The sequence below is a fragment of the Mobula birostris genome, chromosome 12, assembly GCF_030028105.1.
Source record: "Mobula birostris isolate sMobBir1 chromosome 12, sMobBir1.hap1, whole genome shotgun sequence".
NCBI lineage: Eukaryota > Metazoa > Chordata > Chondrichthyes > Myliobatiformes > Myliobatidae > Mobula > Mobula birostris.
This window is the reverse complement of record NC_092381.1, coordinates 53076691-53101517: the sequence shown is the minus strand read 5'-3', so window position 1 is coordinate 53101517 and position 24827 is coordinate 53076691. Positions and strand designations below refer to the sequence as shown.

Genomic DNA, 24827 nt, shown 5'->3' with positions numbered 1-24827 from the left:
GATTATCTCTGCTGAAAATTAGCTTGGTTTACAAGAGAAATTTTTAGATTAGAGTAGTGCCAACACAGTCTCTGAAAGGGTTGCCACCCCTAAGGATTTATACAGGACAACATTGTGTTCAGTGTATCTTGTTGATGACAATCAGGGTGTCTTCATGAGCTAATCCCATTTGTCTGCATTTGACTCATATTTCTTGAAGTCTTTCCTATCCACATACCTGTCCAAATGTCTTTTAACCATTGTAATTATACCTGCATACATCACTTCATTGGCTGCTCATTCTATATCACCCCCACTTTGCCTCTCAAACCTTTAAAATAGTCAACATTTCGGGCCAAGGCCCTTCCTCAGGACTGGAGAAAAAAGATGAGGTTAGAGCAAGAAGGTGAGGGGGGGGAGTGGAGTGGGTATATGGAAGAAGAGGAAGAAATACAAGGTAGTAGGTGATACCAGGACAGGAGGAGGGGAACTCTTTCACCAGTCAACTTCCCAGCTCTTTATTTCACCCCTCCCCTTCTCCTGGTAAACATAAAATACAATTAGATACATGTTTACTAATGTTCTTGAGTGGTATTTGCCAGGTCCAGGTGGAGGTCAAAATAGATCTATTAATTGCCAAGTAATTTGAATGGATCAGGCAAAAAATAGTGACAAATGGTGCAAAACATACATTCACTTCACACCTGAAATAAATAGAACAGAAGATTTTCTAAATTATAAAAGCCTTACATGAATGGAAGTGCAGACAGATGCACAGAGATTATTAGAATCTTATGTATAGGTAAAGAAAGGAATCCAGCAGACTAATGAAATGCTGGATTTTAATTATGAATAATTAGTCACAAGAATGTGTAAGTAATGGATGTCCAGACCCTATACACCTCCACTGTCCATCAGAAGGACTTCAAATAATACAATGTTCATTTCAAAGCATCCTACTTCAGCAGGGAAATATTGACCGTGAAGCAAAGAATGTAGTGTAGATTTATGATGACGATAACTGAATTCCAAGGTTTAAAACATAAGGAGAGATTAGGCTCAGTGCCCAGTTTATCAGATACAGGATTAGAACCCAGTGTTGTCTTCTGCTGCTGTAGCCTATCAACTTCAAGATTCAACATGGTTATTTGAGTGACTGCTGCCTTCCTGTCAGCTTGAAACAGTTGGACATTCTCCTCTGACCTCTCTGGTTAACAAGTTGTTTTTACTTACAGAATTGCCACTCACTGAGTGATTTTTGTTTTGATTTTTGCACCATTCTCTGTAAATTCTAGAGACTGTTGTGTGTTAAAATCCCAGGCAATCAGCAGTTTCTGAGATTCTCAAACCACCCTGTTTGGCACCAACAATCATTCCACGGTTAAAGTCACTTAGATCATATTTCTTCCGCATTCTGATGTTCGGTCTGCACAACAACTGAATCTCTCGATCATGTACGCATGCTTTTGTGAATTGAGTTGCTGCCACATGATTGGCTGATTAAATATTTGTATTAATGAGCAGGTGTATAGCTGCATCTAATAGTGTGGCCACCTAGTCTATGTTGTATTTGTCAAAGTTTTCACATGATAAAGAAATTGTCAGGGGCATTGGAGAAACAATTTCTGCTGTTCGGGGAGCTTTTGGGTTGGAAGAATAATTTAAAAGTTTGATCTTGAAAAAATGAAGTTAGGAAACACTTCAAAGTGAAAAGTGTAGTGGAAGTGTGAAACTCTCCTGTGATGCTGGGTCAGGTAAGCTCTGCTCACTTTGAATGAAATAAGATTTGTTTGCTGCTTAAATCAGTCAAGGCTATAAGATTGTCCTAATCTTTTCATTTAATGTTCCTTTCTACAGCTATATAATTCATTTCCAAAATTAGTGAGACATCTGCCAGGCCCACATAATGATCTATTTGCTTCATGGAAGGGTTTAGAGAACATTTTCCGAAAGAACATCAAGCAGCACCAGGAGAGATGGAACCCAACAGAACAAAAGAATTTCATTGACTGCTTCCTATTACAAATGCAAAAGGTGAAGTTTTATGTAAACTTAAATTTTGAGATAGGAGGAATGGAAAGGGTGAATATTGTTTAAAGAGAGTGAGTAAAGAACACTATTACAGAGGAATTCTGGGTGTTCTCAGATCGGACACGTAGGTTGTCAGTGAGTAGTTAAGAAGGCATTTATAATTCCTATTTTTGTGGCAAAGGTGCTGAAGTACAGAAATTAAGAAGTCTTGCTATAACTGTACAGGATGTTGATAAAATCATGCTTGACATACCCTTTATTATGTAGGGATATGCTTATATCAAAATACTTTTAAGAAGTTGAACTGGGTGCATCTCTGGGAGGAAATCTTTTATGTGGAAAGGTTGAGGTACTAATGAGACTTCAGGAGAATAAATATGGGGCATCCTTTCTGAATAAGTGTCAGCTATTTAAGATTGAGGTGAGGTGAATTTTCTGCTCTGTGAATCAGGAATATTTAGAATATTTACAGCCAAAACAGGATAATATTAGGTTGATAAGGCAGTTGAGGATCATGTGGGATTGGCAGAGCTGGATTCAACATTAGATTGTACCTAGTATGTAACCAGTGTCTGGAGGGTTCATATGACTGACTCCTATTGCTCTGTTCTCATGCCCCTATTTCCGACTTTCTTGATTCTGTTATAAAACTTTTGCTGGCCTTTATCAGGAGTGTTATCCTAACCAGGACGATCACAAAGAGTATACCTATGGCATTGTTTCAGAAATGTGAAAATTAAAAAAAAATGGATGCTAGAAAGCTGAAGGAAAATCACAGAAGGCGGGAACCTCTCAGCAGGTCAGGCGGTATTTGTAGAAAGAGAAACTGTTAACATTTCAGCCAAAGATCAATCATCAGGGTTACGTGGTATTTTGGATTGCGGGGTGTAGATATGTTTCTATCATAGGAGGTGTGAGGTGCCCCTTCCCTCTGCCAGCCTGCAGGTCACCTTTGGGCATGGTGAAGCATCTGCTTAGCTCCACAATCAGGGTCACGTGAGGCCACGGGACCAAGTGGTGGATGGTCGTATGAGCAGCTGGTGCATATATCAAGTCTCAGTTATAGGATTACTGACGCCGGGCAAATAATCTCTGAAGAGTATTGGTAATGGCTGGGGTCACGTTTCTTGTAAAGATGCTGTCCAGAAGGCAATGGCAAACCACTTCTGTAGAATATGCCAAGAACAATAGTGGTCACAGACTATGATCGCCCACGTCATGCAACATGGCACATAATAATGATGATGACAAGGAATTAGAAATAGTGACATGACCAATTCTGATCAAGGTCATAAAACTGAGAAGTTTATAGTGTTTCTCTTTTGACAAATTCTGAGTACTTCCAACTTTTTTGGGTTTGTTTTAGAAGCATGTCTTGCAGTGGTGTCTGGCAAAGCTATTTCCCATGGTAGGGGATTCTAGGACGAGAGGGCATGACTTCAGGATTGAAGGATGTCCATTTAGAACTGAGATGTGGAGAAATTACTTTAGTCAGAGGGTGCTAAGTCTGTGGAATTTGTTGCCATGACCGACTGTGGAGGCCAAGTCATTGAGTGTATTTAAGGCAGAGATAGATAGGTTCTTGATTAGCCAGAGCATCAAAGGGTATGGGGAGAAGGCAGGGGAGTGGGAATGACTGGAGGAATTGGATCAGCCCATGATTGGTGGAGCAGACTCAATGGGCTGAATGGCCTACTTCTACTCCTATATCTTGTGGTCTTATGGTCTAAGCAAAGAGAAAGTTATCACCTTCTAGTTGTCCTTACATATTTTGATTTCCTATTGTCCTTTAAAACAAACATACAAGGCTTTCTTTCACAATAAAGCTCCCAGTGTGAATCTTTGTTCAAAGGTGCTAAAGATTGAGGTTGTGGAATGGGGGGCAGTAAGTTTAAAAGTACTGATACATCAGATTTTGGAAGCAAAAATCCTCAAAGCATTCTGAGAATTTTAAGGTAGCTTATTTTTCTGATATTAATCGCACAATGCCCCTAACTTCCTGAAAACCTATTTTTGAGTTAGTTGTGAAATATTCACATTCCCTTGCATCAAAATGCAGAGAATTTCTGTTTGTTAATAAATCTATTTACAACTAACAAATATGTTGGTTTAATTCCACTACTCTACAGATTTACTATGTTTTCTGTTAAAACAAGCTTAGAATGAGTAATAGTTAATCCACCTATTTACTCCAAGACACCAATTCTAGAACCATATTGACCCAGCAAACTTCCTATTACCAGAGCAGGCATTGGTTTAGGTAGTGGCAAACTGATCCAAACACCTTATTAGTCTGCAAGCAGGCACTGGATTCCACTCAAATCAAGAGAATGAGTGGAGCTGTGACTTTGCACCCTTGTTGATCATTGAGAGAACAGACACATAGGGTGGGTTTGCCATCTTTGCTCAAACAACCAGCAGTTTATTATAGCCAGCTGTAATCACCCACTCACATTAACTCCTGGTACAACAGGCTCAGTGGGTGAGGTTGCGCTGTGTAACCAGGAAAGCTAAAGCTGAAACTCATTACATATCACTTAAATCTGTTGTCACTTTAATATATTTCTTGTCGTTTAAGGCTGCTCCTAACTCTAGTTTTGATGACCAAAATCTGCTGTATACATCATTGGATCTTTTCTTTGCTGGATCTGAGACGACAACTACCACATTACTTTGGGCACTGCTGTACATGGCAGGGTATCCAGACATTCAAGGTGAGTAACTCAGGAGAAATTTAGGAAGTTCTCGATTTTTTGCCTATGATTTCTGAATTTCTGTGATTATACTTAATGAAGCTATGGTCTTCCCAGTGCAACCTCGTCTACATTGGTGAAACCCGACGTAGATTTGGGGGGACCACTTGGCCGAGCACCTTCGCTCCACCGGCAACAGGGAGGATTTCCCATTGTCCATCCATTTTAATTCCACTCCCCATTCCCATTCCAACACATTGGTCCAGGGCCTCCTTTCCTGCCATGATGAGGCCACTCTGAGGTTGGAGTAGTAAAACCATTTGGATAGCCACCAACCCTTTGGTATAAACATTGATTTCTCCCCCCTCCTCCTCTTCCATTCCCTATTCTAGCTCCTCTCTTACTCGTCTTCTTCTCACCTGCCCATCACCTCCCCCTGGTGCCCGTCCTCCTTCCACTTCTCCCATGGAATCAGTTCTCGTATCAGATTCCTCCTTCTTCAACCCTTCAGCCATTCTGTCTCTCACGTCCAGGTTTCACATTTCATCTGTCCTCCCTCTCCACCTGCCTTCCCCTCAGCTGGATTTACCTATCATCTGCCCCACCAAAATTATACCTGCATACCTTTGTCCCACCAACATTATATCTGCAGACATCTACCTACTGAAATCATATTTGTATACCTCATCTCTGTTTTATCTCTTCCCCTCAACCCAGTTTAATCTCTTCCTACCTACATCTGTGACACTTTACACACTCTGGAGCTTTTCAATGACTTCAAGTTCCCTGGCTCTGATCATTTTATTTTCACAATGGATGTCTCAATCCTATACACCCCCACCCCTCATCAGGAGGGCCTCAAAGCTCTCTGACAACAGACCTAACTTGTTGCCTCCTCCATCTGGCAAAAACGGTCCTCTCTCAATAATTTCTCCTTTGGCTCCTCCCACTTCCTTCAAATCAAAGGTATAGCCATGGGCATTCGTATGGGTCCCAGCTATGACCGCCTGTTTGTCCACTACATGAAACAGTACAAGGGGTGAATGATAAGTTCGTGGCCTGAGGTAGAAGGAGTCAATTTTAGAAAACCTAGCACATTTATTTTCAACATAATCCCCTCCTACATTTACACACTTAGTCCAGCGGTTATGGAGCATACGGATCCCTTTGTAGAAGTCGGCGTCTTGGACCTCCAGAAAGTGGTCCACAGCAGGGGTGATTGATAAGTTTGTGGCATAAGGTAGAAGGAGATGAGTTATACAGCTCTCCTTACGTGCACGTGCAGTTCAACTCTCTGAGTGATAATGCAGAAAGTTTGAAGTTAATAACTCATCCCCTTCTATCTTAGGCCACAAACTTATCAATAACCCCTGCTGTGGACCACTATCTGGGGGTCCAAGATGCCGACTTCTACAAAGAAGGGATTCGTATGCTCCAGGACCACTGGACTAAGTGTGTAAATGTAGGAGGGGATTATGTTGAAAAATAAGTGTGCTAGGTTTTCTAAAATTGACTCCTTCTACTCTGGGCCACGAACTTATCAATCACCCCTCGTATGTTCCAAACCTACACCAATATCACTGCCCAACTTTTCCTATGCTAGATCAATGATTGCATTGGGGCTGCTTCCTGCACCCATGCTGAGCTTGTCAACTTCATCAACTTTGCCTCCAACTTCCACCCTGCCTTCAAATTTACCTGGTTCATTTCTGACATTTTTCTTCCCCTTCTCGATCTCTCTGTCTCTATCTCAGGAAACAGTTTATCTACTGATGTCTTTTATAAATCCACTGATTCTCACAGCTTACTAGACTACTTTATACTTTATTGTCGCCAAACAGTTGATACTAGAACGTACAATTATCACAGCGATATTTGATTCTGCGCTTCCCGCTCCCTGGATTACAAATCGATAGTAAATATTAAAAATTTAATTTATAAATCATAATTAGAAAATAGAAGAATGGAAAGTAAGATAGTGCAAAAAAAACTGAGAGGCAGGTTCGGATATTTGGAGGGTACGGCCCAGATCCGGGTCATGATCCGTTCGGTAGTCTTATCACAGTTGGAAAGAAGCTGTTCCCAAATCTGGCCATACTATGCCTCTTCCCACCATGTCACTTGTAAAAATGCCATCCACTTCTCTCAGTCCAATTACCACTGCATCTGCTCTTAGCTCACGATAAGGGTTTTCATTCCAGGACTAATTAAATGTCCTCCTTCTTCAAAGAAAGGGGCTTTCTTTCCTTCACCATCAATGCTGCTCTCACCCACGTCTCTTCTATTTTGCGCATATCTGCCACACCACCAGGGATAGAGTCCTCACCTACCACCCCACTAGCTTCTCTGGCCAGCACATAATTCTCCGTAAGCTCTGCCATCTCCAATGGGTTTCCACCACCAAGCACATCTTTGCTCTCACCCAACTTTCTACTTTCCACAGGGATTGTTCCTTACGTGACTCCCTTGTCCATTTGTCCCTCCACACTGATCTCCTTCATAGTACTTATCTTTGCAAGTGGACAAGTGCCACACCTGCCCCTACACCTCCTTCCTCACTACCATTGAGGGTCCCAAACAGTCCTTCCAGGTGAAGTGACATTTCACCTGTGAGTCTGTTGTGGTCATCTGCTGTATCCGGTGTTCCCAGTGTGGCCGCCTCTACATCGGTGGGACCCAACATAGATTGGGAGACCGCTTCGCCCAGTACCTGCGCTTCATCCGTCTGAAAAAGCAGCATCTCTCAGTGGCCACCCATTTCAGTTCACCTTCCCATTCCCATTCTGACATGTCAGTCCATGGCCTTCTCTTCTGCCACGATGAGTCCACACTCAGATTGGAGGAGCAAGTCCTTTTAGCCAGATGGTGATGAACCTGTGGAATTTTTTTCCCATGGGCAGCTGTGGAAGCCGATTCTTTATGTATATTTAAGGCAGAGGTTGATAGATCCTTGATTGGTCAGGGCATGAAGAGATATGGGGAGGAGGCAGGAGATTTGGCTGAGAGGAAAATTGGATCAACCATGATAAAATGGCAGAGCAGACTCGATGGGCCAAATAGCCTAATTCTGCTCCTATATCTTATGGTCTTATAGTCTGTCTGGGTAGCCTCCAACCTGATGGTGTGAATTTCCAGGAATTGCACCCACCCTCTCCTTCACCATTCCCCACTCCTGTTTCTCTCTCTCACCTTTTCTTCTTACCTGGCAGTCACCTCCCTCTGATGCTCCTCCCCCTTCCCTTTCTTCCGTGGTCTTCTGTCCTCTCCTATCCGATTACCCCTTCTCCAGCGCTTTATCTCAATTATTTACCAATCAACTTTGCAGCTCTTTACTTCTCCCACTCCCCACTGCCAGTTTCACCTATAACCTACCACCTTGTGCTTCTACCTCCCCCACTTGCTCTGACTTCTCATCTCTTTTTTCCAGTCCTGACGAAGGGTCTCGGCCCAATCATCAACTGTTCACTCTTTTCCGTTGATACTGCCTGGCTTGTTGAGTTCCTCCAGCACTTTATGTGTGTTGCTTGGATTTCCAGCATCAGCAGATTTCCTTGTGTTTTTGGTTTACCTATCACCTTCCAGCTTGTACTCCTTCTCCTCACCCCACCCCTTTCCTTTCGAGTTCTGTTGAAGTGCCTCAGCCCCAAAACAGCAGCTCTTTATTCCCCCCCATAAATGCTGCCTGACCTGCTGAGTTCCTTGAGTATTTTGTGTGTGTTACTATGATCTTGCCTGATTTTAAATTGGTGAACAGTGATGATTTGTACCAAGGTACCATATGTACTAACATATTGGTGCTGTGAGATATTGATACTTAGAATTATCTAAGAAACATAATTTGGAAAATTAACACTAAAGAAAAATGTTATGAAGAATGACCCATTGTTTCAATACTTTTGAGAATAATGAGTGGCCAGATCAATTTGATAGCTATTGTAGTTTCCATTTTGATAATCCTAGCCATCTCATTTACACCATGGAGATCCAAACTTTCCATATATCCACATGTCCACCTCCTACCAGAACAGACTGCTGACCGTTCACTTCCTGAATGGAGGCAAAACTGGTCCTTATCCTCCATCATTGCCATTCTCCTGTACCTCATCTTTGTTTAACATTGAAGAACTCCTCACTATCTCCAAATAAAGGCTGTTGCAATGCAAATCTGAGTAGTTCATGAATATAGTTACCTTTTTTGTGGAATACAAGTTTGTTTTTGCTAGCATCTTCCAACCCATCAGTTTTAACATACAATGAATCCACTATCTCCTTCATAATGCTTCCACTATCCTTTTTATCTTTCCTTTCAAAATTATAATTGTGTCTCTCCCTTCATGATACCCCAATTCACTTCTCAATCCTTCCTGCTCACAATGCATTCACTTCCCACAGCACCTTAATATCCTATTCATTTTATCTCCTTGTTTCCAACCATTCAGATCTTTTACAAGTGAAATTTTCATTTTCTTGCACTGCACTTGCCAGCGTTTTTGTATATATTTTCTATTTAAATGGCTGTGGAGCCTCATTCATTGGGTATATTTAAAGCAGAGGTTGATAGAAACCATAAGACTATAAAATATAGGAGCAGAATTAGGCCATTTGGCCCATCGAGTCTGTTCCGTCATTTCATCATGGCTGATCCAATTTTCCTCTCAGCCTCAATCTCCTGCCTTCTCTCCATAACTTTTCATACCCTGACCAATCAGGAATCTATCAACCTCTGCCTTAAATATATATAAAGAGTTGACCACAAGTGCTACAGGTTCACCACTTTCTGGCTAAAAGAATTCCTCCTCATCTCCATTCCAAAAGGACGCCCCTCTATCCTGAGCCTATGTCCTCCGGTCCTAGACTCTCCCACCATAGGAAACATACTCTCTACATCCACTCTGCACCATTCGAAGGGTTTCAATGAGGTCACCCCCTCAATCTTCTGAATTCCAGTGAATACAGCCCCAGGGCCATCAAACATTCTTCATATGACAAGCTATTCAATCCTGGAATCATTTTCGTGGAGCTCCTTTGAACTCTCTCCAGTTTCAACACATCCTTTCTAAGATAAGGGGCCCAAAACTGCTCACAAAATTCCAAATGAGGTCTCATCAGTGGTTTTATATTCTAGTACTCTTGAAATGAATGCTAACATCCCATTTGCCTTCCTCACCACAGTCTCAACGTGCAAATTAACCTTTAGGTAATCCTGCACAAGGACTCCCAAATTCCTTTGCACCTCAGTTTTTTGTATTTTCTCTCCATTCAGGAAGTAGTCAACCCTCTCATTTCTTCTACCAAAGTGCATGACCATACACTTCCCAACATTGTATTCCATCTGCCATTTTTTTTGCCCATTCTCCTAATCTGTCTAAGTCCTTCTGTACCTCTCTACTTCGCAAAACAACCTACTCTTTCTCCTATCTTCATATCATCCGCAAACTTTACAACAAAGCCATCAATTCCACCATCTAAATCATTGACATTTACTGTAAAAAGAATCGGTCCCAACACAGAACCCTGTGGACCACCACCAGTCACCGTCAGACAACCAGATAAGGCTTCCTTTATTCCCACTCTTTGCCACCTGTCAATCAGCCCCTGCCTTATCCATGTAGAATATTTCCTGTAATAAAGTTCTTGATAAGTAAGGATGTTGAAGGTTGTAGAAGGAAGGCAGGAGAATAGGGTTGAAAGGGAATAATAGATCAGCCATGATGAAATGGTGGAGTAGACTTGAGTGGCCTAATTGTGCTCCAGTGTTTTATATTCTCTTGGCCTAAAACACATTACCATTAACAAGGTGCTTATGTAGAACTTAACACAATAGCCATTTATGTAGCTGTTGTTAAGGTTTCACAAATCCTTTCCCATGGAAAACTAAGTAATGGCCTAGAAATTCTGCTACGTGGGATAAGGATCCATGACTGTGTACTCTGTGGCGAGCTCTGCATGCTTTATCTAAATGTTTTCTGTTGTAAAATTGTCCTGTGCACAAGACCTTGTGTGCAACTTAACTAGTCTTACAAGCTTAATGCAAGAATATTTGTCTGCTCACTTTCTTTTCAAAATGAGTGAAGCAGGTAGGTATTGGGACAAGGGAGGGAAGAATAGGGAAATGTTCCAGGGAGGAATAGTAAAGTAAAGTTTGTGATGTCAGACGAGCTAAGCCTATTTTTTTTAAGATTAGCTTCATTTGATATATATATAAACATCAAAACATTCCCTGAAATGTGTCATTTACACCAACAAACATCACAGTACAAAAACGTGGTAGGGGAAGCCTGCAAGTTTTGCCATTTCCTGGCAGCTACATATCATGTCCACAACCTACTAATCCTAATCTTTGGAATGTGGGAGGAAACTGGAGCACCTGGAAGAAACCCATATGGTCATGGGGAAAACATACAAGCAGCAGAAATTGAACCTGGATTGCTGGTTCACCACGCTACGGTGGTGTCCAAAGAGAATTGGTTGTCTTAGATCAGAATGGGCAAGTGTCTGGAGACAGGTGGAGGGGGAGGGATTGGAGGAAACGAGAAGAGATGAGATGGTAAAGTTTATGAGATTGTGATTTGTTGGATGTAGGAGTTGGAAGCTTGGAGGTAGTTTTTACCTTGAAGGTATGTAGATACAGCTGGTTCCCATGGTTTGGTTCCCTGGGCAGGTTTGCTCAACTAGGTCCCTCCTGAGCATTGCCGAAGTAGGCTTCACCTTGGCAATCATTCATGAGTTCTAAACTAAATTCATCAAGTGATAAGCTTTCCTATGAAATTCTACCACATAGAATACATATATCTTATCCTATACAACTGTGCCTTCAGAATTCAACATACCGTATGAGGTCATTTAAACTGTAAGATTCCTGCATGAAAGGTTTGGTGTGGTAGTAGGGCCACATGGCTTGATAACAGGGCCACTCAGCCCACCACCCCTTTGCCAAGTAGATGGGTGTCTCATATGAGAATGGGCATCTTGCTGTCATGCTCACACTCTGCAACTGGAAATGATTACCATAGTTGTCTTTAATTACAGATCAATATTTCCTTTCACATAATGGGAATCTGAGATAAGAATCACAACATGCTGGAGATTTTCAGCAAGTCAGATAACATTTGTGGAAAGGGGGAGTTAATATTTCAGGTTCCCAAGAGCTGAAACGTTGTGTCCCACTCTCACAGCTGGAATATTGTACACTTGTTTGCAGTTCTAGTCACCACACCATAAGACGGACTAGAACTGGAGGGAATGCAGAAGAAATTCACTAAGAAGTTGCCTTGGAGCAGAGAAATCTGAGGTGGACGAAAGAGAAACACAAAATCATGAGAAGCAGAGATATGGTAGATAGTAAGACATTTTTCCCCATGGCAGAGGAGTTTGAGATCATAGGACAAAGGTTTAAGATGGGGTGTAGGATGTTCAGAGGAAATCTGAGGAAAATTTTCATCAATAGGATCATTACAATTTGCAACACTGCCTGAGAAGGTGACAAAGGCAAATACATTCACAATATCAAAGAAACATTTGAACAATTACTTCAATCGCTGAAGCTGGTAGGCCATGGACGAAGTACTGATAGAAGGGATTAATATTGATAGGACCTAATGATCAATATGACCTTGCTGGGCCAAGGCCTTCTTCTTTGCTGTATGGCTCTGAGCACATGACCATCAGATCTCCCTTTTGTAATGTTAACCCTTCTTCCTACTCAGACTACCTAATGGACTGAGCGTTGCCTGTCTGTTAAGATACTCTTATATGTTGTTTTTTTTCCCATATCTACTGGAGCATTGCTTGGGGCACAGTGGCATGTTAAAAGCTTAATTATTATTGTTTAAAAAGTAACATTGTGATAGTCATCTGGATACTTCTGTACCCTTTCTTTGCAGAGAAAGTCCATGATGAGATTGTGAGTGTAATTGGCCAGCAAGATCCTGTGATGGATGATCGAATCAATCTTCCTTACACCAATGCAGTTATTCATGAAATACAGCGAAAGGGCATCATAATCCCATATACTCTTAACAGGGAAACTACTCGAGATACAACTGTGGGAAAATGCTTCATACCAAAGGTAATTGAAACACAGGTTTTCAACATGAAATCGTATTGAACGAACACAGAATATAATATAAATAAGATGAAAGAATCAAGAAAGATGATTATAAGAGCTGGGTGCTGTGAGTATTCACAGTTTGAGAGATTGGCTAAAGCTAGGGTGTGTTTTGATATGAATAATTCATTTCTTGAAGCCTATTGAGGCATTTCCTTCCTTTTTACTATTCTGACAAATACTTGTGTTGTAGATTAAAACTACAAATCTATCAAGATATCATGAGAGCCTCGCAGGTGAGAAATACATTCATAATCAGTCCATCTTAATTTATTTGTTTAAACAAATCTCCACTGTTTCCATTGCTCCTGTCAAAATATTTCTTTAATAATTCTCTTTTTTATTTGGCTCCATGCAAAGTTTTTGTTATTCACTATGATTAAAAACTGCTTTATGTTTTAGAACTGGCTTTTGCTGACTTGAATCTCTCTCCTTGTTCCATTCTCAAAGTCCACTCCTTATCCTTAGCTTTCCTCGGACCATGATGTGAAAAATGGATTAACACTACGTATCCTTTCAGGAGTAAAACATAGGTGCACACAAACAAACTAGGATGTGATGAAGACCACAAGGACAATTTGCTTGTTATTGCCTTGCATCTTAGAAAAATTGGTTGAGAACAGTCAGAGCTTGCATTTTTCAAGCTACAATGACCTCATCCAGCTCTGCAGCAGAAGAAGCATACTGATGGGTTTCACATTAACACCTTAATTTACAACTTGGGGGAAGCGAAATACTGCTTCTTCCTACTCCCTACATAAACCACTAATTTGCACCATCCACCCCTATACTGAGAGCCATAGAAGCATCCTCTCTTGCTCAGCAGGGAGGTTGGTTCCAACTTTATAAAACATTGGTTGTACCTTAGCTGGAGAACTACACACAGTTCTGGTCGCCACACTATATGAAAGATGTGACATTGCTGGAGAGGGTGCAGAGGAAATTCACCAGGATGTTCCCCAGGATGGAATGTTTCAGTAATGAGGAGAGATTGCAGAGTCTGTGTCTGTTCTTTCTGGAACAAAGGAGGTTCAGAAGTGACATGATTGAGATATATAAAATTATGAAGGGTGTAGATAGGGTAGTCTGCAGGAAACTATTCTCCATATCAGTGATAGACACACTTAAGTTCATAAATTTAGGAAGGGTTCACTGATTTAGCAGAGATCTGAGAGGGACTTTTTCACTTAGTGAATGAGTCGGATCTTTTCACTCAATAAATGATGAAAACATTGCCTGAGAGAGTGCAGGAAGTAGAGCAATTTAAGTGCTCACCCAGTCACTTCTAAAATGTCAAGTCAAGTCAAGTCAAGTCGCTTTTATTGTCATTTCAACCATAACTGCTGGTACAATACACAGTAAAAATGAAACAACAATTCTCCAGGACCATGGTGTTGGTGCTACATGAAACAACACAAAACTACACTAGACTATGTGAAACAACACTAAACTACACTAGACTATGTGAAACAACACTAAACTACATTAGACTTCAGGCCTACACGGGACTACATGAAGTGCAAGACAGTACAATAATTAATAAACAAGACAATAGGCACAGTAAAGGACAAATTACAATATAATAATAAATGATGTAAATGTAAGCAATGTAAACAATGTTTCAGCAGGAATTGAGAAAGAAATGAGCAAAAATTGCAAAGGGAGTGGAGTGGTGTTCAGTTGTGTGTGTGTGTGTGTGTGTTGGTGTCAAACTAGACTCTGGGAATTGAAGATTCTAATGGCTTGGGGGAAGAAACTGTTTCACAGTCTGGTCGTGAGAGCCCGAATGCTTCATTACCTTTTACCAGGTGGCAGGAGGGAGAAGAGTTTGTATGAGGGGTGCGTGGGGTCCTTCACAATGCTAACACCAGGAATTCTGCAGATGCTGGAAATTCAAGCAACACACATCAACTTTGATGTGTGTTCCTTCACAATGCTGTTTGCTTTGTGGATGCAGCGTGTAGTGTAAATGTCTGTAATGGCGGGATGAGAGACCCAGATGATCCCTTCAGCTGACCTCACTATCCGCTGCAGGGTCTTGCAATCCGAGACGGTGCAATTTCCGAACCAGGCAGTAATGCAGCCGCTCAGGACACTCTTGATACATACCTTGTAGAATGTGGTGAGGATGGGGGGTGGAAGATGGACTTTTTTCAGCCTTCGCAGAAAGTAGAGACGCTGCTGGGCTCTCTTGGCTATGGAGCTGGTGTTGAGGGACCAGGTGAGATTCTCCGCCAGGTGAACATCAAAAAATTTGGTGCTCTTAATGATCTCTATGGAGGAGCCGTCAATGTCAGTGGAGAGTGGTCGCTCAGTGCTCTCCTGAAGCCAACAACCATCTCTTTTGTTTAGTTCACATTCAGATACAGTTAAGTGCTGACAGCATTTAAGAAACATCTGGATGAGCATTGAATTGTTTGGGCATAGAAGAATATTGGTCATACTGGAGAATGGGATTAAGGCATAGAAGAAGGATTAGGCCATTCAGCCCATTGAGTCTGCTCCACCATTTTATAAAGGCTGATCCATTTCCCTCTCAACCCCTATTTTCCTGCCTTTTCCCCAGAACCTTTCACCTCTCACTAACCAAGAACCTATCAACCTCAACCTTAAATGCACTCAGTGACCTGGCCTCCATAGCCACCTGTGGCAACAAATTCCACACGTTCTTCACCCTCTGGCTACAGAAATTTCACTATATCTCTGTTCTAAATGGATATCCCTCTAAGTTGTGGCTATGCACTCTGGTCGTTGATGTGCCCTACCAACGGAAACATCCACTTCATATCCACTCTATCTAGGCCTTTCAGCATTTGATAGGTTTCAATGAGATCCCCTCCCCCTCATTCTTCAAAACTGCAGTGAGCACTGGCCCAGAACCTTCAATCACTGCTCATATGATGACCCGTTCATTCCTGGAATCATTCTCGTGAGCCTCCACTGAACCCTCTCCAATGTCAGCACATCCTTTCTTAAATAAGGGACCAAAACTGCTCCCAATACTCCATGAGGTTTCACCAGTGCCTTATACAGCCCCAGCATTACATCTTTGCTTTTATATTCTAGTCTTCTTGAAATGAATATTAATATTGCATTTCCCTTCCTCACCACCAATTCAACCTACAAATTAACCTTTAGAGAATCCTGTGTGAGTACTGCCCAATCTGTTTGCACCTCACATTTTTGAATTTTCTCCCCGTTTAGAAAATAGTCTAATAGAAAAGTGTTTGCCTGATCAAACACTTCCTAACACTGTATCCATCTGCCACCTCTTTGCCCATTCTCTTAATCTGTCTAAGTCCTTCTCAGCCTCTCTTCTTCCTCAACCCTACGTGCCCTTCCACCTGTCTTTGATTTGTCCGCAAACCTGACCACAAAGCCATCAATTTCATCATCTAAATCGTTGACATATTGTACAATGTAAAAAGAAGCAGCTCAATACGTACCCCTTGGAATGTCTCTAGTCGCTGGCAGCCAAAGGGAGGTAGTTACGCCAAAGGAGCAGAGGACAGGAAATTGGGTCACTGTCAGGCGAGGGAAGGGGAAAGGGCAGGCAGAGCAGGGTTCCCCTGTGGCCATTCCCCTCAACAACAAGTATACCGCATTGGATACTATTGGCGGGGATGACTTACCTGGGACTAGCTGCAGTAGCCGGATCTCTGGCACTGGGTCTGGCTCTGCAGTGCAGAAGGGAAGGGGGAAAAAGAGGAGAGCGGTAGTGATAGGGGACTCAATAGTTAGAGGTGCAGATAGGAGGTTCTGTGGTCGTGACAGAGAAACCAGGATGGTTTGTTGCCTCCCGGATGCCAGGGTCAAGGATGTCTCTGATCGATTGCATGACATTCTGAAGTGGGAGGGTGATCAGCCAGATGTCGTGGTGCACATCGGTACCAATGACATAGCAAGGAAGAGTGAGGAGGTCCTGGAGAGTGAGTATAGAGAGCTTGGTAGGAAGTTGAAAAGCAGGACCTCGAGGGTGGTAATCTCAGGATTGCTACCTGTGCTACGTGCCAGTGAGGGTAGGAATAGGATGCTCTGGAGGATGAACAAGTGGCTGAGGAACTGGTGTAGGGAGCAGGGTTTCAGATTTCAGGATAATTGGGACCTCTTCTGGGGCAGGTGGGACCTGTGCACGAGAGACGGGTTACACTTGAACTACAGGGGGACCAATATCCTTTCAGGGAGGTTTGTTAATGCTATTGGGGGGGGGCTTTAAACTAGATTTGCAGGGGGATGGGAACCACAGTACCAGAGCTGACAGGGTGGCTGGGGTGAAAATAAATGATGTTAAAAGTTCAAGCAAATTCACTAATAGAAAGGTTGTGAGTGGTGGTAAAGATCTTCTGAGGTGTATATATTTCAATGCTAGGAGTATTGCGGGGAAGGCGGATGAGTTGAGGGCGTGGATTGACAGGTGGAATTATGACATTGTAGCAATTAGTGAAACTTGGCTACAGGAGGGGCAGGACTGGCAGCTTAATATTCCAGGGTTCCGATGTTTTAGATGTGATTGAGGCAGAGGAATGAAAAGTGGGGGAGTGGCATTGCTTGTTAGGGAAAATATTACAGCAGTGCTCAGGCAGGACAGATTAGAGGGCTTGTCTACTGAGTCCTTGTGGGTGGAGCTGAGAAACAGGAAAGGTATGGCCACATTAGTGGGATTGTATTACAGACCACCCAATAGTCAAAGAGAATTGGAAGTGCAAATCTGCAGAGAGATAGCAGGCAACTGCAGGAAACATAAAGTTGTGGTGGTAGGGGATTTTAATTTTCCATATATTGATTGGGTCTCCCATACTGTTAGGGGTCTAGATGGTTTAGAGTTTGTAAAATGTGTTCGGGAAAGTCTTCTAAATCAATATATAGAGGGACCTACTAGAGGGGATGCAATATTGGATCTCCTGTTCGGAAACGAGTTAGGACAAGTGACGGAAGTCTGTGTAGGGGAGCACTTTGGTTCCAGTGATCATAACACCATTAGTTTCAACTTGATCATGGATGAGGATAGATCTAGTCCTAGGGTTGAGGTTCTGAACTGGAAGAAGGCCAAATTTGAAGAAATGAGAAAGGATCTAAAAAGCGTGGATTGGGACAGGTTGTTCTCTGACATGGATGTGATTGGTAGGTGGGAAGCCTTCAAAGCAGAAATTTTGAGAGTGCAGAATTTGTATGTTCCTGTCAAGATTAAAGGCAAGGTGAATAGGAATAAGGAACCTTGGTTCTCAAGGGATATTGCAGCTCTGATAAAGAAGAAGAGGGAGTTGTATGACGTGTATAGGAAGCAGGGAGTAAATAAGGTGCTTCAGGAGTGTAAGAAGTGCAAGAAAATACTTAAGAAAGAAATCAGGAGGGCTAAAGGAAGACATGAGGTTGCCTTGGCAGTCAAAGTGAAGGATAATCCAAAGAGCTTTTACAGGTATATTAAGAGCAAAAGGATTGTAAGGGATAAAATTGGTCCTCTTGAGGATCAGAGTTGTCGGCTATGTGCGGAACCAAAGGAAATGGGGGAGATCTTAAATAGGTTTTTTGCATCTGGAAACTAAGGAAACTGGCATGAAGTCTATGGAATTAAGAGAAACAAGTACTGAGATCATGGAAACTGTACAGATCGAAAAGGAGGAGGTCCTTGCTGTCTTGAGGAAAATTAAAGCGGATAAATCCCCGGGACCTGACAGGGTGTTCCCTCGGACCTTGAAGGAGACTAGTGTTGAAATTGCAGGGGTCCTGGCTGAAATATTTAAAATGTCGCTGTCTACAGGTGAGGTGCCAGAGGATTGGAGAGTGGCCCATGTTGTTCCGTTGTTTAAAAAAGGATCGAAAATTAATCCGGGAAATTATAGGCCAGTAAGTTTAACGTCGGTAGTAGGTAAATTATTGGAGTGAGTACTAAGAGACAGAATCTACAAGCATTTGGATAGACTGGGACTTATTAGGGAGAGTCAACATGGTTTTGTGCGTGGTAGGTCATGTTTGCCCAATCTATTGGAGTTTTTCGAGGAGGTTACCAGGAAAGTGGATGAAGGGAAGGCAGTGGATATTGTCTACATGGACTTCAGTAAGGTCTTTGACAAGGTCCCGCATGGGAGGTTAGTTAGGAAAATTCAGTCGCTAGGTATACATGGAGAGGTGGTAAATTGGATTAGACATTGGCTCGATGGAAGAAGCCAGAGAGTGGTGGTATAGAATTGCTTCTCTGAGTGGAGGCCTGTGACTACTGGTGTGCCACAGCGATCAGTGCTGGGTCCATTGTTATTTGTCATCTATATCAATGATAATGTGGTAAATTGGATCAGCAAGTTTGCTGATGATATAAAGATTGGAGGTGTAGTAGACAGTGAGGAAGGTTTTCAGAGCCTGCAGAGGGACTTGGACCAGCTGGAAAAATGGGCTGAAAAATGGCAGATGGAGTTTAATACAGACAAGTGTGAGGTATTGCACGTTGGAAGGACAAACCAACGTAGAACATACAGGGTTAATGGTAAGGCACTGAGGAGTGCAGTGGAACAGAAGGATCTGGGAATACAGATACAAAATTCCCTAATAGTGTCGTCACAGGTAGATAGGGTTGTAAAGAGAACTTTTGGTACATTGGCCTTTATTAATCAAAGTATTGAGTATAAGAGCTGGAATGTTATGATGAGGTTGTATAAGGCATTGGTGAGGCCAAATCTGGAGTATTGTGTTCAGTTTTGGTCACCTAATTACAGGAAGGATATAAATAAGGTTGAAAGAGTGCAGAGAAGGTTTACAAGGATGTTGCTGGGACTTGAGAAACTTAGTTACAGAGAAAGGTTGAATAGGTTGGGACTTTATTCCCAGGAGCGTAGAAGAATGAGGGGAGATTTGATAGAGGTATATAAAATTATGACGGGTATAGATAGAGTGAATGCAAGCAGGCTTTTTCCACTGAGGCAAGGGGAGAAAAAAACCAGAGGACATGGGTTAAGGGTGAGGGGGGAAAAGTTTAAAGGGAACATTAGAGAGGGCTTCTTCACACAGAGAGTGGTGGGAGTATGGAATGAGCTGCCAGACGAGGTGGTAAATGTGGGTTCTTTTTTAACATTTAAGAATAAATTGGACAGATACATGGATGGGAGGAGGGATATGGTCCGTGTGCAGGTCAGTGGGACTAGGCAGAAAATAGTTCGACACAGCCAAGAAGGGCCTAAAGGCCTGTTTCTGTGCTGAAGTTTCTATGGTTTCTATGGTTTCAATCTGAAAAGGATCCTTTTATTCCCACTCTTTGCCTCCTGCCAATCAGCCAATGCTGTATCCATGCTAGTATTTTTCCTGTGCTCTTATCTTGTTAAGCAGCCTTGGTGTGGCACCTTATCAAAGGCCTTTTGAAAATCCAAGTACACAACATCCACTGATTTTCCTTTGTCTATCCTACTTGTTATTTATTCAATGAATTCCAATGGATTTGTCAGACAAGGTTTTCCCTCAAGGAAACCATGCTGACTTTGGCTTATTTCGTCATGTACCTCTAAGTACCCCAAAACTACATCCTTAATAATCAATTTCAACATCTTCCTAACCACTGAGGTCAGGCTAACTTGCCTATAAAGTCCTTTGCAACACACACAAAATGCTGGAGGAACTCAGCAGGCCAGGCAGCATCAATGGAAAAGTGTAAACAGCTGACGTTTCAAGCTGAGACCCTTCATCAGTACTGATTTTGTGTATGTGTTTGGATTTCCAGCATCTGCTGATTTTCTTGTGTCTATAAATTCCTTTCTTCTGCCTTCCTCACTTCTTGAAAGAGTGTAATGACATTTGCAATTTTCCAGTCCTCTGGAACCATGCCAGAATCTATTGATTCTTGAAAGATCATCACTAATACCTCCACAATCTCTTCAGCTACCTCTTTTAGAACCCTGGGGTGTAGTCCATCGGGGTCCAGGTGGCTTCTCCACCTTTATCTTTCACCATCTCCCTAGGGATAGCAACTGCACTCACTTCTGCCCCTTGATACTGTGAAACTTCCAGCATACTGCTGGTGAAGATTGATGAAAAATACAAATTCAGTTCGTCTGCCATTTATTGGCTAGCTTACTTTCATAGTTCATCTTCTCCCCACCACCACCACCACCACCAATGATTCCTTTAGTTGCCTACTGGTCATTTTTAAAAAATTCCCAATCCTTTAACTTTCTGCTAATTTTTACTGTATTATATGCCCTCTCTTTCGCTTTGACTTCCCTTATCAGCAACAGTTGTGTTATCCTGCCTTTAGAATACTTTGTCTTCTTTGAAGTGCATCTATTCTGTGCCTTCTGAATTGCTCCCAGAAACTCTAGCCATTAAAATTCTGCCATCATCCCTGCAAGTGTCCCCTTCCAGTCAAGTTTGGCCAGCTCCTCTCTCATGCCTCTGTAGAGCCGATACATTTAACTTTAGCTTCTATGTTTCAAATTGTACGGTAAATTTTATCACAGTTTCCTAACGGTTCCATTACCTTAAGCGCAAGTTCATTTCACAACACCCAATTAATATGGGTGGATGCCCAGAGGTCTTGATGGTCATTGTGGGCCAGATGGCTGTCTATGTCTCCATCTCACCCGGACTCACCCTGGGACTATTGCTGGCTGTTGAGCAGAACAGACTTGTATAGAACTCAACTAGTGAATTTTGTAGATTTGTATATTTATTTAACTTTTGCAACATGCAGGGGTAATGATGAAACTCAGCAACCATATTAAGATGGTCCCTTGGACTTCTGTTCAGTTGTATTTTGGTTTTTAATGAGTTGAAGCCCTATATATCTAGCCTTTCCTCACATCCAAGCTTAGATATCGAAGATTGAAACTTTCTATTTTATTTGACATGTATTTCTTGTTTGGTCATTAGGGCACACAAGTAATTGCAAGCCTCTACTCAGTGTTGATGGACAAATCAGAATGGGAAACACCTGAGGAATTTAATCCTGAACACTTCCTGGACAAAAATGGGAAATTTGTGAGAAAGGAAGCATTTTTCCCTTTCTCTGGAGGTAAATAGTTTCATTTATGTCACAGTATATGGCAGAAATTGGTAACTAGTTGAATATTTTAGGAGTGAATGAAAGAAAGAAAGCAGCTTCCTTGTTATTTATTTGGTTCAAGTTACTCGGATTGTACTGTATATCATGTCCATTTCTGTCGACCTGACAGATTAACCTTTTACATGTGGATCCTTCAATAGTTTTGATAGAATGGATACTACAATTTGGAGAATCTTTTAAAACAATCGAATGAACAGAAGTTCGTAATCTTTATGGGGAAAGTGGCTACAAACTTTTAGCTTCTTCATAATGCTATTTTGTGCTAATAAATAACACAAATGAAAATCTTCATATTCACCATCATTATTCTGACATTTTTATTTTATCTAGCCAACTATAAAGGCAACTTGCATCTCATTTCTGAATATATTATTTATTTTCTAAGATAAGAGCCTGAAAATATTGAGGGAACAGACTATTTTGAAAAAGGATCTAGTGCTTTCCTGGTGTATGTGATAAATAAACTCTTTTTGGGTTTCCAGGTACAGTTATTGATTATAACTGATATTTCAATGACAGACTCTGCCATCTTCATCAGGGATGATACCTGGGCTTGTCTCGTCCCGTGATATTTATGTTGTTTATTAAATAGATTATTTTTGCTAGATCATTTACCAACTTCTTTGGTTTGTTATGATATTATCCAATTGATATAATCCTTCCAGGAAGTGTTCTATATGAATAGTCTTTGGCCTTCTAGGTACCAAGTGGTGTTCCAGAATGTGGAACCATTTCACTTTCCCCAATACCGTGACTGTATTATGCCTGCTGTGCTGTTCAAACCGCATACCTCCTTCCAGTACACTCTGGATATGGTCAGATATGAGCTGCCATTATATATGAAGCATTTGATCATGCTTATTTATCTGCTTTGTATTAGTTCCTTCAGGATAATTCTCCCATCCAGACCAAACTATTACCAGTGAAAATGTGAAGATTAGTTTGGCTTAAGAACAACTGCTTTTTTCACTTAAAGCAGTTCAATATATTCACTTTTTTTGAGAAATGGTATTAAAATTAAACTGATGTGGATATCAGAAGATGGATTTGCTTGACATTTTTTTAATGGATACAAATTAAAATGAATGTGTATTAAAAATTAAGTTAAACCTACTTTCTCCACTTGCAGTAAGATACGTCCATTCATATTTTTAAATGGTGTTCATAGTGGAAACCAAACAAATTATTTCTAGGCTCCATTCCTTTCTAATCTAAGTAATATATTCTGAGGGAATTGCTGATCCAATTGATTCAAATCCAGACTAAGGTCAGCCAATGAAAGAAACTCTACTCCATTTGTGAAGATATTTTATGAATCTTATTCAGGAACCACTGATTGCAAGGATTATACTTCAGCCCCAAAAATTATGTTATAATTGAGCAGATAAAGAGAAGATTGTGCTGGGTATTTATACTCGGGGTGCTTCAATATTTATTCTCGGTGCCGGTGAATAGAAAGATTATTTCACATGCCTGTAATTATATAACGCATATGTCTATTCATTTGCAGGAAAACGCAACTGCATGGGAGAACCACTGGCTAGAATGCAATTGTTCCTTTTCTTCACTTCTTTAATGCAGAAGTTCAAATTTGTTTTTCCTGTGGGTGTCAAGCCAAGTTTTGATGCTGTACTGCATTTGTTACGTAGCCCTCAGCCATACAAGATATGCGCAGTTCCACGCTGAACCAAGAGAGCAGTAGTATCTATTGTATGACACAATACCTTGGCTCCTTGGACCAGCTTTCTATCTTTCCTCTTTGCAACTCTGAATCCTCTTTAATTCAAGATAACTAAGAAATCTCCCCTTTAAAATCAATGTTTCAATAAATGTGTTATTCTAATGCTTTGTGGAAACACAAGGAAAGGAAGCATTCAATTGTAAAGAAGATCAGAACATTCCCTCGATTTAACACTTCTGAAGTAACTAAGTATTTCTTTCTGGGTCAGCTCTTCCTGCTAATCAAGGCTAAGAACAACCATCTAACTTCTCTTTAGTCTCTCCCCCACATCTTTCCATCCAACAACTGTTCATTGACAGTATCATCTGAAGGCATAAGCCAGTTTTCACGTAGAAGCCCATGACACATTACAATATCTCTTTCTTTTTAAATCTTTTTATTAAATTAGTGCACAAAAGGAAAACCATACAGGTGCTGATACACAGTTGCAATATGACTTTACAAGAGATATTAATACACAAAAAAAAGTTAGTACAAGCAGTGCAGTTTAGATATAAAATAACCAGGTAATATAATAGTATACTAATTTTCAACAATATCTCTAAATACTCATATCTTCTGTATATCCTGACTGTACAGACTGAAAAGGAGGAGGTGCTTGCTGTCTTGAGGAAAATTAAAGTGAATAAATCCCCGGGACCTGACAGGGTATTCCCTCGGACCTTGAAGGAGACTCGTGTTGAAATTGCGGGGGCCCTGGCTGAAATATTTAAAATGTCGCTGTCTACAGGTGAGGTGCCAGAGGATTGGAGAGTGACTCATGTTGTTCCGTTGTTTAAAAAAGGATCAAAAAGTAATCCGGGAAATTATAGGCCGGTGAGTTTAACGTCGGTAGTAGGTAAGTTATTGGAGGGAGTACTAAGAGACAGAATCTACAAGCATTTGGATAGACTGGAACTTATTAGGGAGAGTCAACATGGCTTTGTGCGTGGTAGGTCATATTTGACCAATCTGTTGGAGTTTTTCGAGGAGGTTACCAGGAAAGTGGATGAAGGGAAGGCAGTGGATATTGTCTACATGGACTTCAGTAAGGCCTTTGACAAGGTCCCGCATGGGAGGTTAGTTATGAAAATTCAGTCGCTAGGTATACATGGAGAGGTGGTAAATTGGATTAGACATTGGCTCAATGGAAGAAGCCAGAGAGTGGTGGTAGAGAATTGCTTCTCTGAGTGGAGGCCTGTGACTAGTGGTGTGCCACAGCGATCAGTGCTGGGTCCATTGTTATTTGTCATC

General features: G+C 41.4%; 1 protein-coding gene across 1 annotated transcript in view; it reads left to right on the top strand.

The window, feature by feature from the left end:
- The window catches only part of LOC140205919 (cytochrome P450 2J5-like), a 49279-nt gene extending 25154 nt beyond the window's left edge, over positions 1-24125 (top strand). Inside the window, exons 5-9 of the mRNA XM_072273798.1 lie at positions 1837-2013; positions 4589-4724; positions 12587-12771; positions 21661-21802; positions 23364-24125. Of these exons, the coding sequence (XP_072129899.1) occupies positions 1837-2013; positions 4589-4724; positions 12587-12771; positions 21661-21802; positions 23364-23539 (816 nt within the window). The 3' untranslated portion in view covers positions 23540-24125. The remainder of the gene's footprint in view (positions 1-1836; positions 2014-4588; positions 4725-12586; positions 12772-21660; positions 21803-23363) is intronic.
- The last annotated feature ends 702 nt before the right edge of the window (positions 24126-24827 follow it).